Source organism: Hylaeus anthracinus, unplaced genomic scaffold (assembly GCF_026225885.1).
Source record: "Hylaeus anthracinus isolate JK02 unplaced genomic scaffold, UHH_iyHylAnth1.0_haploid 5, whole genome shotgun sequence".
Taxonomy (NCBI): domain Eukaryota; kingdom Metazoa; phylum Arthropoda; class Insecta; order Hymenoptera; family Colletidae; genus Hylaeus; species Hylaeus anthracinus.
Window position 1 is genome coordinate 1,615,839 of NW_026535322.1, and position 19,069 is coordinate 1,634,907.

The following is a 19,069-nucleotide window of genomic DNA, read 5'->3' on the forward strand; positions in this document are numbered from 1 at the left end:
TTCCTTCGCTCTGTCTCTCCCGCACCATCTCCTTTCCCCTCCGTTTGTTCAGGCTTCTCCCTACCACCGGTTCTCCCTTCGAAATCCTCCCCCTCCGCCACGTCCCTCACCTGTGGCTCGTACCTGCGGCCGCAGGGGCCGCAGGCTGACTCCCCAGGTCGACTGACCGAGCCGACTGTCTCTACGGCTGGCTGGCTGGCTCGGAGTAAGCCAACCAGCCGGTCGACCAGCCAGCCACCTTCCTTCTCCTGCGTGTGTATCGCAGGTCGGGCTAGAGTTTACCTGGCGTTACCTGCCAGCCTGCAGCCTCAGTTCACTCACGTCACTTCGAGCAACCGGTTCGCGGAGTCCTCCCGGCCGCGCTCCTTAGACTTTAAAAGCCTTCTTCCCTTCCTCGAGCCTGCCTCCTTTTTTCCTTTGTACCCGCGTAACCGCCGCTCTTCTTCCTTGCCTCTGTCCTGTCGGGCCCTCTTTTCCTATTCCGTCGATTCTTATTCCATCGTCGTTCCTTCGTACTCGCGTGACGTTTTCATCCGACACGAAACGACACGTCGCCTCGTGGCGATCCGAGCACGAACACGGCCGTCGAAGCTGGGAAAATAAGTCGCGTCCACGGTTTTAGTTCAGAATCTTCGCACGCCAACACGGACGACTGGATTGTGGACGCTGAAATCGGGCAACAGTGAAATGTTGATGGAACTCGCCGAGCGGAAGATATCGGCGGTCAGTGAGAGAAGGGAGTCATCGAAGAAGAGGTCGTTACCAATGGCGATCGGTACCCGAGCGTCATCCTCTACCGACCATACGACCGCAGTTTGCTGGAATTATCTTCCCGCGGGCACCACGGAAATCGGTAATATACTTCCCTAACCTAACGTAGTTGATCGTTGATTCGGCTGCGTTGAAAAATTAAATTGTTAATACCGAGCCAGGATTCTGGGATCCTAAGATCTCGCGCATTCGATGGTTTCTCCTCGATGGTCCCTCCGGGTCTAAATCTCGCGTAGCGGTTCCCCGTTGAGAAAAATATCAATCGAGCGGCACACTTCACGAACCGACGCGAAGCGTCAATCGGGAACCTTTCCAAGTCCGGGGTCACGCGAGAGTTTCTGTATTTTGCGGAACGGGGTAAATGGATGTAAACGGGCCGTTTCGAAACCAGGTGGATCGCTGTTGGCTGCCGCGTACTTTTTCAATCGAGCCGCCACCACGGCGAACGATCGCTTACTCGTTCCCGCGGCCGCGGACTTAAATGTCGCGAGGTTTTTGTCGACAGTAACGAACGCCGGTGAAGTCTATTTCGTTCGGGCTCGCGAGGTGGCACGTTCGCGACGGTTTCTCTTTCTTGTGTACCCGAGATTTTCATCGGGTCACTGTCCTCGGTACGGTCACCGTTATTCTCCGGCATCGACCTCGTCACGAAAAACACCGCGGCGCTATTGCGCAACGGAGAATCGAAAGGATCGCGGGAAACGATTTTTTCCATGCCGAACGAGACACTTCTCCGGGATGGGGAAGAGTTGGACGATTCGAAACGTTGAATTTTCTAAGATAGATAACTTTCCTGATATGATTTTTACAAGACCTCTTTTTCGATCTATCGTTTTACGTGTATAAAAAAGATTTCGATATTTCATCAATCCCTAAGTAATACGCGAATCGTCGATCTTCGTGCATCGGCTAATGAAGAAATCGATAGCAACCGGTTATTAGCATACCGTCGCGCGTTAGCTTTCACGCGAGGCCATATCCTGGAATGCAGAGAGCAGCGATCTATCGATTTATCACCTCGTAAGAATTCACCCGCGTAACTCGACCGGGTACAATCCCTAAGAGCAGATCTATGTCATGATTTAATACGGTTTCGAAAGTCTCGCGGCTCGCTTGGTATTTTATTGTTTTCAGTTCTCTCCTCGATCGTCTCCCTTTTCCACGAATGCGTCTCGTTTCCGGATGTATCCACTTTTCGTGAAACTCTTTCGTCACGCCGTGCTAATTTTTTCTCTTATCGAGCGGACGGTACCGTTCTTTTCTTCCTCGAGCGTGACGCATCGCGATCGATAGGGCCTGATTAGATATCCAGAGGAAATTCGACGTTTTCTAGTTTTTCCGCGAATAAAATGAGCTACATTATCCGAGTATAAACGTTATAATAATTATATGTATACGAAAATGTATAATCTGGAATATTTGTACGAAACAACTTTCCATTTAACAAATAACGAAAGAAAAATTTGCCCACCTTTTATCCATTAGTTCGAAGCATGTATCCAGATAAGAAGTTCGCCCGGCTTTGGTGCACGCACAGCCTACGCGTGACCGGCGCGGCGTCGGTGTTCCCCAAAGATCGCAGGCCTCGAGGCGCGGCATCGAATTAATCTAGTCCCGGAATCGGCTGGTATCGTCGCGTTTTGTAAGCGTTACGCAACCGAGACAAACGGAAAATAACGACGATCGAGGAACGCTGTAGTTTCGACGAAGGTCGGTAAAGAAACGGACAAGAAGTACAATGCGATAAACGGCGCGCGTGACGACCGACGAAAAAACGCACGCTAACGCTACGCCTGTATATTCCACGTTATTACAGACGTCGGTGCCGCGGTTTTTCCTCGTAATCGCGTGCCATCGATTCGATTCGTGCGTCTATCGAGAAACGTGCTGGAACGCGCGGCAAATCGCGGCTCGCGAGCAGAGAAGCGCGCGAGTTTGAAACGAGAGGAGAATTTCTGATCGACGTTCGACCCATTTAAACGACACCGTGATGCGATAACCAACTATCGTACGTACAAGGAACTTGGCGGAAAATAGTTTACGTGGAAACTCTGGCGTGGCTCAGGGGACATCGTTTAATCCCTTGAACGCCGAGGACTCGAAGTTTAACGGTTACGGTCGCTGGGGTCCTAACTAGAGGATTAACGAATCTAAATATATGAATTAAATAAATATTGCGAAATAGTATGAAAAACAACGATAATTGCCCGTACATGCGCCCATAGCGCTCGAAGGGTGAAAATCTCGACTTCGATTCATCCCATTTCCAATCGCCAACCAGTTTCTTCGGTTTAACGATGTTCCTTCGTGCGTTTTTAGGTGTTTCGAATAAACGGCCCGTTCCCTCGTGGATGCAGGAACGATCGAGAAGCGAGAGGGAAGATCCTTCGTATCCACTCTGAAACGAGAATACTGGGTTAAGCGGTGGATTACGAGTTTGACGAGTGGTCGAACCTCCTGAAAAATTTTCTACGGCAAAACATCGACGGAAAGCCTCGATTCTCCTGGGAACGGGTCGAAAGATAGGGGTACGAAGTGAAACCGGCAGTTTTCTACACGAGCCCAGCGTATAACCAGTTTCGAACACGTATTTATTACAGCTTTTCCTTATTTGCTTTTAGCGACGGGAGCTAATCTTCATTATATACGGCGTCGAGGCCGAGAAACGTCGGTTTTGTCTCGGGCGTGTTTATACACGCTATGCGACGTAACGGATGTCCGGGCAAACGATATGCTAAACATCCGAGTAATTAGATCTCGAGTTTGAAGCAATCGTTGGAAGGCTTTCATCGATTTTGAAAAAAAGAAAATTATTCAGTTGTTGTTAATGTAAAATAAATGTCATCTCGAAGATGTCACTTTGCATGATACGTCGAAGAGAGACCCAAAGGCTAAAAAGCGTCGCAGAGTCTACGTGAAAATCGTCGATAACGCTCGCCCTGACACACTTGGACGCGGCTCCTTGGACGATAGCGCGTCTCCTGAAGTCAATAAAGATAATCTCCGCCGGTACTCCTACGCGTTTCGAGCAGAAACTGTTCCTCGAACCCGGCCGTCGTCGAGGTAATTACTCGTTTCGTTTAAGAACGAACAGAAAGGACATCGTCGAGAGACTGTTATTTCCATACCGCCTGTCTCGATGTTCGAATAAGTCGTGAGAACCGGAATGATAGCGCGACCGGAAGAGCGGCTTGAGAACCAAGGAGACTCGCAGATAATCGTCGAAGAATCGCAGGTATATACGGTGCACTGAGAAGATTCGAATCGTGAGAACCAGACGGGAAAACACGCCTGCTGGGTTCCCTTGCATACCAGACCTCGCCATCTTTACAATAAATCACTCGTCGCCGTTGCGCTGATTGAATTAATGCTTGTAAATTACGACGTACAGGAGCGAAGAAAATAAACTCGCGAGAGGATGTTCGATACGAAGCACAGGACGCTAGGAGTAATCTCGACTAATCTCGAAACGATGGAGACCCCCTGGATGGAGGTTCAGCTTTCAGAAGCTTTTACGCTTCTAGAAGTCTTTGTTGTATCGATCAAATCCTTCGTTACGCGACAAGTAATATTTTTGGTAGAGAATTTGGTAAAGATTTGGAATGAAACGCAGCGATATCGGTCTTGATAATATTCGAATAATATTCGTCTTGCTCGCGTAAACTTGAAATCTGTTTTGGAGCGAGGTAAATGGACCGACTGACCGATCGAAATCGTTCGGAGCAGTGACAGTGCGGTCTCGAGTTCGTTGGGCTCGGGAACGTGTAACCGTGAGAAATCGGTGGGACTCGTCGCGGAACAAAACGGCGAAGAAAATGAGAATCTCCGTGGCCGGGCTCTCTAGGAGGGAAAACACAAAGCCCGTCGAATCCGACGAACCGACGCGAACGATTCTCCGAGGATGAGAGTCAGCGAATCGAAAATCTCTAGGACGATAGAGGGGGCCCTGGATGGTGGGGAACCGAGCGGTGGGAAATCGGTGGAATCGAAGGACGAGCTTGGTGAACGCTCGGGGAAGAAATCGTGGCACTTGGCGGATCCAACAGACACGGCTTCCGGGAAGGGATCGTCGTTCCGTGACGGACCGGCAAGAAAAGGGAAAGAAACCGTCGACATACCCGAGACGTGAATTATCCTCGAAGAATTCGCTTCTTTTCGTCGCGTTCTTGCATACAGGTGCCCCGAGCTTCGATGATTTATAGCTCGAGAGACTCGGCCCGCGTGTGAATCGTTTCGTAAACGTTGATAATAATAAGTTGAAAGTAATTCAAGGAACTTCTGAAAGGTAAGTGACTCGAGTTTCCTTCGATCTACGAGTGGTCTCGGCCACGTTTCGGACGGAACAGAGAATAGGAGCATTGCCGAGGGATCGGTTGGACTTGGATTCTGTAAATGGCACTGGAAGAATTCACGGGGGATTCGAGAAACGGACCCGTGGAGCTCCCGTGTCATACACAGCGTCCGGTCGTGCAACGCGATAAGCCATCCCTTTTTTTCCATCGTGTTCCAGCGTTTCGAGCTCGAGTGGGTCGAATGGAATCGCTGTTATCGGTTCATAAACATCGAAACATTCGCGCAAAGGTCGAAGGTGGTCGGTGATTCGATTCGTGGCGCGCTTTTAGATACCGGAAATCGTGCGCGGACTTAGGTGTTTACGTAACCCGGTCGATCGCTGTAAAACACCGAAGAATCAGGCTACGGGCCGAAGATAAGAGATCGTTAACGTCTTGCTCGAACGTCGCCGCGTATTCTTCGACAGCTGGCAAGAACCACCGAATGAATTTTGTATCGGGAATCGGCGTCGACGGGAGGCCGTCCTGTGGCAAAACGCTTAATGGCCGAGCAAAAACCAGGAAGAACGCTTTTTAGCGATAACGTTTATGTTCATGCTTCGTTTCTCGCGAGCCACGACGCGGCGCGACGACCTGTGCACGTGGCGAGTGCACCGCAGCCTGGCAACAGGAATGGACGGAATCTCATCCGAACGATTAGCTAAATTAAACCGCCCTTTGGCATCCGTGGTTGCATTTTGGTTCGATAATAACACGACAACGTAAATCGTCGTCAATAGAACACAGTTTCAACAAAATAATAATAAATCGTTCTTTCGACCAAATAAGTAGTAAATGTAGTTGAAATACGAATAAATATGCCTCGGAATTTTTGCTGCTAAAGGTGCTCCTGTTCTATCATAAAAAAATCCAAAGTTTCAACCAGAATACCTCCGTAACGATTGGCGCACCATTAACCCTTTGCACTCGGTTGTCGCACATTTTGCAACACGATGGCGCAGAGTGCAAAGGGTTAAGAATCTTCGATTTGGAAGGTTGCGATTTCTTTCTTCGGTTGTCGTTCCAAGTTTTTATTTACATGAGAGTTTGTCCGTCTCCGCCTGGCAACAAGCGACCATCTCCGTCGCGGATGCGCGCACCACAGCCGAGGGACAAACGAGAGAGGCGCGTTTGTCGAGCGAAATGTCCATCCAGGAAGAGGAGGGGGCCCCCAGGGAGACACGGGGTACATACGCTCAACCGGAAATGCAGCCAGCGCGGCTAAAAGAAGAAAGTGTCGGAGAAAAAAGTCCCGCGACCAGGGGCCCTTCGGATCGATTCGTGCCGCGGCTCGGCCGCGATGCGCGGTACACCTGTCGCGTTGGTCACCAGGTAAATGCATTCTTCTTCCCGTTGTCGCCGAGAAAACCTAGAGAAACGTTCGGGGAATTCATTTAAATCCTGTTTCCCGTGTCATTCTACGGGGACGTTAATAGTGTGTTAACGCAAAAGGGTGTCAGCTGGATGACGGACAATTTTCGTTGGCTTGAAAACTATAATTTACGTCCAAGGGTAAAACTGAGAGAAAATTAGATCGCAGAGGGATTTATGTCTCATCGTCCTACTCGAACGACTGTCGACTAGGGCTCGTTTCGCGATGAATAACCCGCGTGTACTTGCCACGAGGCACCTTCGCTGCGGCCACGTCGTGTAAAATGGTTGTATGGTAACGATAGAACGTTAAGACGGTCTGTAAATGAATCTAAGCCGGTCGATAGGCGAACAGAAAACAACCGAGCCGTCCTATAAACGACGAATCACGGCACCAACGTTTGATTACCTGTTGCATCACACCTGTTGCCGTCCGAACTCGAACTACGCGGCGACACTGGCCGTGAAAAGATCTTCTCCATTGTCTCGACGCTCTATCGATCGCTCGGGCAGGCACAAACAACCGGAAACGTCGGTGTCAATGTATCCTAAAAGCAACAAACAATATATCACAAATGCGCCTCTAATTTACATACGCGTATACGCGGTATCATAGGGGTAACGCACGGAACGACGTTTAGAATGAAAATTGTTTCCATATCGCGAGACTAGGATCACGAACGTGGTTTCCGTTAACTGGAAAGCGGGCACCCGATGGATTCGTCGTCGACGATTATCGGTTCCCTTCGATTCTCCAACAGCAATTATGAGTTAACTTATCTGGTCATGCAGGCGTTTCCCCCACGGAATAACCGAGGTACTAACTCGCAGATAACTCAGTCCGGCTGTTAACTACATCGTCGATACGTCGCGAAATGGGAATGGTAGTTTGAAATGTATGACGCGGTACCGTTGCCAGGAGATTTGCAAGAAAAAAGAGCAATCTTTCCCGAACGCTCGTAAAAATAACCAAAAAGTGGCGCAATCTTCCACGTGACGGTAAATCTTCCACTCGTCTCGGTTTTCTCATAACTGTTCGCAAAGAAGGCGAGGTCATGGGAAAACGGACTCTGTTGCACAATTCAATTCTTTTCTTCCTCGAAAACAAAAGATGCGGTCTCGTCCGAATCGCGTGACGCGGTGTGTACATCTATACTAATATTATAAAGAGGTAAAATTTGCTTGTATGTACAGGGGGTAATCTCTGGAACTACCGAACCGATTCAAAACATTTTTTTAGTAATAAAAAGTTACGCTACACCCTAATAGGCTATATTTTATTTTAATAAAAATAAAGTCACGGTTCCTTCTAACAGTATTTACGCTGGTGCAGCTGGTTACTGTATAACCAAAGGGAGAGAACGAAAACGTCGAAGAAAAATTGACGACTTCTAGCGACGGATCTTTGACCCCTGGAAAACGAATATTCTCGATCCTCGATGTCGATAAAGCACCTTAGCGTTTGATCGTGCTCGCGTCCTCCCAGGAATCTCTCGATCTCATTGTTCGTGGCCAGCAGGGCAGAAAGCGACGCTTCCGGTTTCAAGTTGGCTTGCGCACGACGGACGGACAGGCCTGGTTGCATCCCGACCGGCCAGGTAAACACCTGCGCCATATTTCACGGGGAAAAAAAGGATCAAGGTCGTAGAGAAACGTTTCGTTCGGTTACCCGTTACGTGTACACTTATTCGTTTTCGTTGTAACGTTACGACGTCTTCCAGGCACTCGTCATTATGCAACCAAGTACCGTAATTGGAGACACGGATAAATCAAGAGAACGAGACAAAATTATGCTGTACAATGGTTCTTGGGCTCGGTACGTAAGTATGAAAACATAACTGCTTCGCGTTCTTGCAATTTCCAGTCCGATGAAATGGAATCGTACAGCGTCAATTATTTTTCCACAGACGTTATCCTCGCCGATGGAAAATTGTCATGGCACCGGAAGCGAATAACTAGCCGCGGAACCGGAAGTCGCCGTGGGACTGCTGGGAAACTTGAAAATATCGCGTACATCCTTCGCATCCCATGGGAACCGTCGCTCGACACGCACGCGAACGCTCGTGTGTTTTCCGTTGCGTGTATACGGTGGCCGAGCAGAGAAAGAATGATCGACCTCAGCGGTGCAGAAATCGCATCCCCTATATCTTCTTCTGCGTTATTAACCCGTGGCAACGAATTACTACGACTAAAATATCGACGATTTTGGGCGGCGCGTAAAAGCGTACGATATCGAACGTTAATGATTCGAGTTGGCTATTCATCGACTGTACGCGCCTATCCGCTTCCGAGTACGTGTGCGAGCCACGCATGGATACACCCACGGCACACCGATGCATAGTCACTTTTATGATTCACGAAAGTTATCTTTATGGTCAGGTGAGTAACGCGTAGACGCCTCGACAATGGGGAAAGGTGGACGGCAGATGAATCCTTCACCCTTTACAGAGATCGTTCCTTTCGAACACGCGCGGCAACATTTTGTCACGTACAAAACTAACGAGTCATTTGCGTGGCCTTTCACTGACGCAGTCACGGCAATTGATTGCGAAGCAACGGCGCGGCGTTATTATTTACCGACAACTGTAAACCCACATTCTTTACGCACACGTGGAAACATGCCTTATAAAAGTATTTAGTAGATGTAGACATTAATTCTGTGCATTTATATTTAATCACTTACTTAATCGTCATCTTGCGATGAGGAATATCTGTTTAAAATAGAGTTGTAAATTATCGATAACAGAGGCACAGAATTAAACCGTGAACCATGCGAGCATATGCGACCGTCGTGCGAAGCGTGGTTCGCTCAACTCGCGACGCTTTATTCAAATCAGTCTAACTAACGGGAATATTGTATTTATTTCTCTTTGCTGTTGTCTGTAAAACTGTTTACGTAGAAACCAGTTGAATCGAAAGCTTTATGGTTTTCAATGTACACGGTAGCTAAACGCGAGCCATGTCTCGATTTGTAAATAGGCAGAATTTGGCAGCTATTCCAGCGACGAGGAAAGGCTGCCCGATGCCAAAGATATTTATCCCGAAACGATCCAGAGTGGCTGCGTACACGAAAGAATCCTTGAGTAGGAAATCGCGAACGTCGCAGGTTAGCTTTGCCAGCTGAAAATAAATAATCATCCAGACTCGAGTTCGACGAAAGTCGGAATTTCTCAGTCGACGTACGCGTCTCTTCTAGACGCGAGGAAATCACGGGCTTGATTCGCATCCAGAAGCAGTGGGCGATCGCGGACGTCATTAGAAAACTTGCAACTTCCTCGTCAAGGCGTCCTTGAGATGCAAACGATATTTCTGAGATCAAAGAAAGGGCGGGGGGACCAATTGTCCGGTCTTCCGTCAGTGTCAATGCTGGGACAGTGAGTTATTCGCTGAATGGACGCCTGTGTTGTAGCATTTCCAGGTTTACGTGTTGGAAATATCAACACGAGTGCCAGACGAAAGCATCGAGACATTTGATATCGTAAGGAAGAACGATTATTACTTAATTCCACATATACGAGCAATTCTATTAATATTTTGTATTATATCGGCCAGTTTGCACGATCGCGAGGAAAATTTGATACGTCGGTTTTATGCATTCTTCCCAGGCCAGCTCGGGTATTATTCGTGGATCTCAAGACGTTAATCTTTAACCAGCAGCTGAAACGAATAAATATTTACTAAGTACATCGTTGACTTTCGAGTGGATAGGGCTTATGTCGCGAATGTTGGATGATCTCGCGTGGTGAAAACAAGATAACCGTGTCCGATTGATATATGACTGCGATCTGGTCATTGAAGTTCGGCCAGTAGAGAAAGAACGCGAGGACGTCGGCGACATTGGTACATGAACATCAACACGGTCGATGATGTAGCTATAATTATAGAAAAAGACAAATTTCTCAGGCTTGGACGAAATAAACGTTTATGCTACCGTTTCCCATGAAGAGCATCCCAAATGAGCGGATCGAGAAATAAGAATAGACTTTGGTTTATCTTTTTATTATATGCACAAGTTTTACTATTAACTCTTTGGGATTGGAACGTTTATTAAGAGGGCAACTAACGCTCCAGGAAATACACCGCGTTGCTATACGTAATTGAGGTTTCGAACTTGGCCACGAATGAGTCTGTGAAACTGATTCCCGGAAGCCATTATTTTCATTTTAACTGCTAATGATCGACCGCGCAAGACCGCGGCACGTCATCTTCTGGACACGATAATACGCTCGCTGGCAATTATGTTCGTTAATACGGTAGTGCGGCAAGCGCTATGCAAATCGCTCGTGATATTTCAGTCTAGAAAGTGTATAGTTCGTTCCTCGAGACTGGCAACCCAAATGTTAACGTTATAAACGCTATCTCCGTTCAAGGTAGAAACACAACTGGCAGATTTTAGGAAATATATGAACACGAGAAAGCAGACTGGATTCCACTGGATTCCATCGTGGAGACGGAGACTCAATAACGCGACACTTTTCACAAAGAATAATATCGATCGCGACGGCGGATCTCGATATCGCGAACGCATCGGTGGCATTATTATTAGAAACGTAAATATCAACTGGCATCATCGTTATTTATAGGTCTAGCATGTTATTCGTAACAAGAACCACAAATTCGTATCGCGTCCGCGATTATACGCCCCCTGCCTTGAGATTCCTTAAAGGGGTCCAACGTTAACCCTTAACCTCTTTGAATATTATTTAATTTCTTTAACGCACATCTGTTGAATCGTGTACTACCATAAACGTTATATTTCTTCTCGAAAGGAAATTTTATTCTCACAGAAATGTTCGCAAATATTCATGCGGCAATCAACGTGTTACAAGTGGCAATCTTGGACACGAACGATCGCGTTTCTCCGAACTCAGAGTGAAACGAACCACGGAAAAGCGTTTCAAAGAGTAAAAAGACTATGGGAGTTTTCACAGAGATCTGTGGCGCACGGTGGGCGTCGATGGGTGTCTTCCATCGTCACGTCATTGCACGTCAACGGCAAAACGCATCTGGACGACGGCCAAATTCAAAAATAAGCCGAAATTCGACGGATCCACCGATCATCCTCGACCACTTCGCGCTTTCGTGATCGCGTGAGTTATAATCCGATTTTCTCTGGTCAGCCTAAGAGGAGATTCCCAAATGGAAAGGCGATTGTTTAGGTAATCGTTGAAATTTTTATTCGATGAAACGCTTTGGAAATACATAAGCGAAATAGCGGGACAGTGTGTTATCCAAGTCGACGCGTTGAGGGTTGAACGATTTCTTACTAGGAATTTTATTGGACTTAGGGTTGCCATCGATACTAGGGTTTGCTATCTTGTGCGAATGTTGATGGTACTTTCCTTGGGACGAGTGACAAGTGAATATTTTTGTCTAAGTCGAACACGAAATATGATACATGAAATTTTCAGGAATATATATTCTTGGAAAATACAGATTTCAAAAAGACGATTTTTGTGACGTTCCTTATGGGAATTCCCCTTAACGCAAAGGTTAGACCGCGCAAGTCTAACGTTAGTACGAATTCCGGGAATCATTACTATTTCTGTGTCGTCCACTTGGCAAGCGACGACCACGTTGTCCTACGCTCTGTCTCATCCCTCCCCGAAATAAAAAGTACACCTCCCACAACAAAATAACGATATGACAAAGTTCCTTTAAAGATTGAGGCGACGCGTCATCGCCGACATCGCGATCGTAGAATTCTATTCGAAAACATGAGCAACGCTTTCAAGTAAACCGAGAATATTCGATTCTGAATAACAAACGACCCGCTGGAATGTTCCTGCTGGTAGCAGCATTTAACGAGGGATGAATTACCTAAACAGGTACGACAGGTTCAAACAATAGCAATATTTAATTGAAAGAAGTATATAAAGTATACAAGTGAAACACAATTTAAGCGTTGGATGTAAAAACTGAATACAAACGTTTAAAAATGGTCATTTGACCGATCGATAAAAATCGATGGAAACAACTCGCGCACGAACGAATTAAAACGACAGCGAGAAAGTTGTTTCGTTCGTGAATTTCGGGCGCAGAGATGGCCTCTCTATTTCAGGGTTGCTCCGAATAAAAAGTTTGGAAACCACTGATCTAACGGGTCCCCGATGACGACACGCTCGCGTTCGTTCCCCGTCGACCCGTATTTTTAAATCCCGTCTTTCATCCCGCGCCGAACCCGCGCGAATCTTCCGCGATCGCCGTCTATAAATCACTCGATCTCTCGCCGCCGCGGACCGGACTCGAGATGCTCTCGGTGAGAGTTTCTCCGCGGGAAAGAGAGAGAGAGAGAGAGAGAGGGAGAAGTGGGAGCGGCACCGCGGTGAAAAGGGATGGAAGGGGTCATGGGAAAGAGAGGGGGGAGAGATGAGAGAAGGATAGAGAGCGTTTGAGACCCCTCGGTGACCAGTTTAGTTCTGCTTGGCATTCGAACCGCACGGAGAGATCATGTGACAGAAGACACCGAGGATCCTAGCACCTCGATCCAGGATCTCAGACGCTTAACGGATAGAGATCGAATCGAGAGCTCGCTAAGGGACAACGGTGTGTTCGCGCGCGCGCGTGTGTGTGAATTTTGCGAAGGTTATCCCTTTTCGTGCACGCGCGTTCGTTAATAAAAAAAAGAACTGATAACCGATTATTCGGTGAAATCGTCACACCATTCACCAATTAATTCCCCTCCTAGCAACTCGAATCCAAAGAAAGCGAGAACGCGGTTTCCCTGCTGAGATTATCATCCAACTGCAAACTCCTTTTTTCTCCACGTCTCTCCGAATCCGAAGAAAGTAGGAAGTGCACAACCGCGGATAGCTCCCCGTAAAAGGCCGTCCAGGATATCGGCCAGCGAGTACCGCTCTCCTTTCCAGTCTTCCGCGGAACACATCACGGATGATCGCCCGTAAAGGCGTAGAGCTTCGGTCTCGACACGTCGCGCAACACGCGCGCTTCGTTTAAATCAACCGAGTGCGTCGCGCGTTTCTCGCAACATGGAAACTGTGTCTCTTCTCAAAAACGGATGATACTCTTTTTTCAAATAAATCAGTCCAGTGTTCCGAAAAAGAATAAGTCTCCGAAGGTGAACATCTTTCCAACGCAAAGTCGTCGAAGGGTAAACGCGTATTAGGCGATGTAAATCCACTTCCTCCGCTCGCGTTAACGAGTAAAGTGGTGTGGACCGTCGTGTGCGTTCGACTGTTCCGGCAGTGCACGCTTCGAATGACACACGTGAAACACGCGCATACATATACACTAGTAGCAGTGTGGAGCAGCGTCGAAGAGGGTCGTTGACAGCTGCGATAAATGTACCGGTACGTTCGAGCGTAGCGCCGCTTTTCAGACTTGGAGGTAAAAAGCATTCGCACCTGTCCACCCCATCCGTGGACCAACGTTTCGTTCATCCAATCGTGCTCGGATCGTCCCCGTGTTCGTTTGAAGCATAGGGTCGTCGAAAGGACCGCGGAGGGCAGATATGAGGTCGAGTGGTCCGCGCGCGATCTAAGAATACCGCGAGTGGAATCATTGAACCGGGAGCTTCCTTTCTTTCCACGTGTCGGCAGACAGAAAGAAATAAATCAGAAACTTTCTCTGAAACAGTCGGCCCCGGGCAGCGGTTTGTAAACTATGTCGGGAGACACCACGTCCGACGAGGAGGGATCGCAGGAGGACTCGCCGCGATACGACATCGACGATTTGGAGATTATCAAAACTATAGGTGAGCATTGTGCACAGTTTGCAGCACCTTTCGTTGGAAAGTAGCGTGAGGTTTCGAATCGATTCTCTCGATGTAGCTTTCTACTTGTCTCGAGCCTGATTCGAAATGGGGCTTAGAGACGCATCGGACGCCATTGTACGCGTTTGAAATTTTCTACTATGTAGAAATCGTATTTTTTTTTTATCATAATTTTAAATATATTGTTTATTACACTAACTAGATGATTTTATTCAACCAATGAAGAAATTCTTTCGTTAAACGTACATTGAAATTTTCCCGAGAAGGAGAAACGCGAGTAACTTTCGTTAATTAAAAAATACATGTACCAGCTTGGTTGCTACTTTTCTTTGATTCGGTGGAACGAACGGTCGCTTTCGAAGCGTTGCTCTCCCGAGGAAAACGTTAGAGATGAACTAAAGCAAACTACCCTCGAAGCGAGGAAGTGGGCCACTGGAGAGTGAGAGGCCACCGAGTGTATATTTAACTGCTCGTTAAGTCAGACTTACGCGAGAGACTCGATCAGTAAACTGCAGGTGTTCCGCTGGTGGTTTTTCAAACATTCCAAAGTCCCTTGCGAAATAATTATTTATGCGATTAATACGCTATCAATTAATAAAACGCGAATTTTCGTTCCGCGACAAGCTCTTCGTTCCTAATAAAAATAACTCGATAGATGCTACCGTGTCCATTCCAATTTTCGCTCAAAATTCGACACCTACCGCTGGCCTTCTGCTCGTCTCTGAGTAACGCACTATATTACCAGGACGGGTAAATAAATTCTCGGGGAACGTTAATTCTCTATCGTTCCATTTACTTCGATCGTGCTTAGATTAAAATCGCCCATAAAACAGCACGCGCGCTGGCGGAGAAGATCGATCAGAACAGATGTGCCAGACCGCTTCTTTCAGACGTAAAACAAGTTTTGGCTGGACACCAAAATCCTCTCGAGTGTCCATATGGAAAAAAAGCAACGTATCAAGGGGAACGTCTGGCTCTCGAAATTCGAACAGGAGTCTTCTGACCCGGATATTTATGAGCGAACAGAAATCGGTTGATCGATGTTTGCGAGAGGTGATGTTCGCAGTTTAAATAGTACAAGAAACTTTAGGGAAGAGAGTTATTTACAAATATCGTTGCTCGCGAATGGAAATTAGTTTATATTTTCAAAAAGAGTAAATTAATATTCTCTTTTCGTCGTCGATCGCGAGAAAACTTGCTTCGTGATTCTTGACTTTACGAACGAGTTGTAGCAATTACGTAAATTTCGCTTCCACCGCGTAACATTTAAAACCGCGCTTGCCGGAAGCCTCTTGTCGTTTTTATCATCGACACCTGTTCCCAGCTGTCACTGGCAGCCACCTCGATCGCTCCAAGGGGCAAACAACGCGGTTTCGCCCCTTATTCGCGCTCTGCCAACTTTGTCACGCATATAGTGGTAGCACTGTGCGCGAAACGGTGTTCCGACCGTGATAAAACGCGTCGCGCGAGGCAATTTGCCGGTTAATTTCGGCGACGCAGACCAGGCACCATTAATTGGTCGTGGTACGTTAGGCAGACCGACTTTTGGTCACTCGCGTACGTGGGAAAAGTATTTGCATTAATCAGACCGTGGAAAGCGCACGAATTACGGGGATAGAGAGAGCGTTGATAATTATGGATGGCTCGAGCGATGGATATCACGAGTGTAATCTTTTTTTTGCGTTGTCACCTTGAATCATAATGCGAGAACGGCTACCACTCGACGGTAGACGCATTTGTCGTCGTTTAATTTTACGGTTGGAAATCTTGACTATTAGCGAGTAATCGTTCACTTTGCGTAACGAATGGGTTCCTTAATTCCTTTAGACTCAATTTATTTCAGAGCTACCCAAAGATATCGCGATTGTAAAACGTTGGCATGGAACTCCAACATACGCTCAACTATTTTTCATTGCCTCTTTCGTTGATGTATTTTGATTCCGTAGATTAGTAGTTCCACAATAAATCGTCAAAAGTGATTATTACGAGACTTGGTTGCAGGTACGGGCACCTTTGGCAGAGTGGTCCTCTGCAGGCACCAAGGGTCCCCGATGGCCCTGAAGATTCTTTCTATGGTAGACGTGATCAGATTGAAGCAAGTGGAGCACGTGCGGAACGAAATCACAGTTCTGAAAGAAGTCAAGCATCCCTTCATCGTGAACATGTAAGCGATAATTACTTCATCTTTACTCCTGTCGAAGAATCTGTACGATCGTTTGAAGCAAAAGAACGTTCCTCCAGCCCGAGGAAGCGTACGTAGCGCGCGACGGTAGTTAATATGAAAGTTGTACGTTTGTCGGTCGAACGAAACAAATTGTGGAAAAGAAAGCGTAACTGAGGACGACGAAAGTGATGCTCGTTAGTCTGCCGTGAATGATTCGCGTCGCTAACGTCCAATTAGCGGTCGTTAGCAGGAGAAAATCAACAGGGGCGTTTCGAAGTTGTATTTCAGAGAAGAAAATTTATTACACCCATCGTATTTCTAGTTTCTCGTGGATTCTCTATCTTGTTACGTTGTATTTGATAAAATTCAGCATAGCGTGGGGCCTAGACGAACTGCCCTTGTCCAAAACCACCCTTCTGAACGCGTTTCCTTCTCCAGGCTCTGGAGCGGAAGGGACGAAGCGAGGGTGTACATGCTACTGGAATTCGTAGCGGGTGGCGAGCTTTTCTCCTACCTGAGGGCAGCTGGCAGATTTTCCGGGCCCACTAGCTGCTTCTACGCAGCCGAGATCGTTTGCGCTTTGGAGTACCTTCACAGCAAGCACATAGTTTACAGAGATCTCAAACCCGAGAATCTCTTGTTGGACAGCCAGGGCCATCTGAAAATCACCGACTTCGGATTCTCCAAGAAGCTCACGGACAGGTAATGCAACCACAGGACAGGACGCGCAGACGACTTCGATTTTTCAGTAGCCTTGCCACTTTGTCCCTCACCTAGCCACGTGCCTAGCCACGACACACTAACATTTACGGAACTGCAACAGTGTTTTATTTTTCTATGTACGAAGTAAACACGCGAATATTTTATTAACTCGTCATCGTTCACTTTGGCATTTGTAATCAGATTTGTACACGGTACCGTAAATAAGCGCGTTTGTTCTTTGAGCCAAGTATCGTCGCGATGCTATCCATTCTAAACGTCCTTCCTGGCCATACCTTCGTATCGACAACCGTGACACGGCTATTTAATTAGGTAGAAAAAGGCGCAATTAACTGCGTCCGATAAGCGTTTAGTATCTCGATCGAGTTAGATGACACTGCTGCGAACGGAAGCGTATTTCGAGGCGATTACATCGAACGATCGTCGTGGTTTTTAGGACGTGGACTCTGTGCGGCACGCCTGAATATTTGGCGCCCGAAATAATTCAGAGCAAAGGACACAACAAAGCGGTGGATTGGTGGGCGCTCGGGGTTCTGATCTACGAGATGCTGGCTGGTTTTCCGCCATTCTTCGACGACAATCCTTTCGGCATCTACGAGAAGATACTCAGCGGCAGGATAGAGTGGCCCAAACACATGGACCCCATTGCCAAGGATCTGATCAAGAAGCTCCTGGTCGCGGACAGGACGAAAAGACTGGGAAACATGAGACAAGGGGCTGACGATGTCAAGAGGCATCGTTGGTTCAAGCTGGTCGAGTGGCCATTGGTAAATAATTCATTTCTAACTGATGCAGGGCTGGCAAGATGTAGTTTGTAGAGGTGGAAAGCTTTGCAAAAATCGAGATAATTTATTAGAAATAAAAACATATAAATTTATTTGTTTGAATTTAATGTAAAAAAAAAAACATTATTTTCTGGTCGTACAATAGAAACAAACTAGAAATGCTAATGACATAATTGAAATTTGAATAGGTACCTCAGAGAGCTCTGACACCGCCGATAAGACCGAGAGTGAAAGCGCCGGGCGATCCAAGCTGTTTCGATGATTATCCTGAAACAGATTGGCGTTCGCAGCCTCCTCTGCCACCGGAACAGCTCGCTCTGTTTCAAGATTTCTAAGAGTAACATCGTGATTTTCTGTCTTTGCTGAGTAAATTATTTTGCGGAAGATCGCGAGCACAAAAATTAAATACACAATTCGTCGAGACTGCGTTAACCGGCGCCGTGATCTGTACAAAATCGCGCGTTAACGCGAGCTTTCTTTATCATTTTGTACATATTCGTTTTGTATTTCGTTCTGCATTATTTATTTGTACGTAGGATAGACGTCTTCGTTGTTTTGACGGTTCTTTTTTTCTCGTTTAAATCGTTGGTTCAACGAGACATTGTAAATATGGAAAAATTGCTCGAGTAGAAGGAGAAAAAATGGTCTTCGAAGCAACGATGGAAAAAAGTGACTCTAATGATATTCGCAACAACGTTTGGACCAGATGAAATATATTACGATAAATTGCTTCCGTATATAAGCACGATAAATTAAATATTCAATGTTATTTCCTGATATTGGTACCACTTGATACTGTCACGAAGACCACTTTGGTCATTACCGAGGACAAATTTCGTAGTTAAAAATTGTGCAAATCGATGGGCAGAACAGGGTTTCAGTCGAAGCGACACGGACCACGCGATGTTAAGTTAATTAACCGTTGCGTGGCCGCGTCGACGTATGTATGTTCCTTCTAATACGTAAGCGATACAGGGAAGTGTCGACAGAAATATATAATATAATTTTTTAAGAGGACACATGTAAAATATTGTAACAACGTGTATGTGATACAGATCGGATAATAATAATAATCGATACGTGCACTTTTTATTAAATTTCCAATCGTACAACTGGATCTAAATCACCGAAACCCATCGTTGAACGAAGCGTGCTACGCGCACGGCTGACAATCGACGTTCCTTTGTGCGGGTAG

At 46.7% G+C, this 19,069-nt stretch overlaps 1 protein-coding gene and 1 long non-coding RNA gene across 3 annotated transcripts; one reads left to right on the top strand and one right to left on the bottom strand.

The window, feature by feature from the left end:
- Nucleotides 1–2,960: 2,960 nt before the first annotated feature.
- On the bottom strand, nucleotides 2,961–12,300 carry LOC128895369 (uncharacterized). The gene is made up of 3 exons (XR_008461755.1): nucleotides 7,928–12,300; nucleotides 6,883–7,021; nucleotides 2,961–3,169 (listed from the first exon to the last, which is right to left on the bottom strand). It is a non-coding gene; the product is annotated as an uncharacterized LOC128895369 (long non-coding RNA).
- Nucleotides 12,301–12,855: 555 nt separating this feature from the next.
- LOC128895355 (cAMP-dependent protein kinase catalytic subunit PRKX) lies at nucleotides 12,856–18,971 on the top strand. Of its 2 annotated transcripts, XM_054157888.1 has the most exons (6): nucleotides 12,856–13,783; nucleotides 14,070–14,187; nucleotides 16,207–16,369; nucleotides 16,808–17,071; nucleotides 17,526–17,856; nucleotides 18,063–18,971. In XM_054157888.1, exons 2-6 carry the CDS (start codon nucleotides 14,097–14,099, stop codon nucleotides 18,207–18,209), a joined length of 996 nt encoding a protein of 331 aa, XP_054013863.1. In that variant the 5' UTR covers nucleotides 12,856–13,783; nucleotides 14,070–14,096; the 3' UTR covers nucleotides 18,210–18,971. The 2 variants fall into 2 exon arrangements, with proteins under 2 accessions (XP_054013863.1, XP_054013864.1); XM_054157889.1 differs by lacking the exons at nucleotides 12,856–13,783; nucleotides 14,070–14,187 and adding an exon at nucleotides 15,754–15,871.
- The last annotated feature ends 98 nt before the right edge of the window (nucleotides 18,972–19,069 follow it).

Coding starts and splice junctions, on each gene's coding strand:
- LOC128895355 (XM_054157888.1), top strand. CDS start 14,097: ATGTCGGGAGACACCACGTCCGACGAGGAGGGATCGCAGGAGGACTCG. Junction 16,370..16,807: donor CATCCCTTCATCGTGAACAT/GTAAGCGATAAT, acceptor TTCCTTCTCCAG/GCTCTGGAGCGGAAGGGACG. Junction 17,072..17,525: donor TCCAAGAAGCTCACGGACAG/GTAATGCAACCA, acceptor CGTGGTTTTTAG/GACGTGGACTCTGTGCGGCA.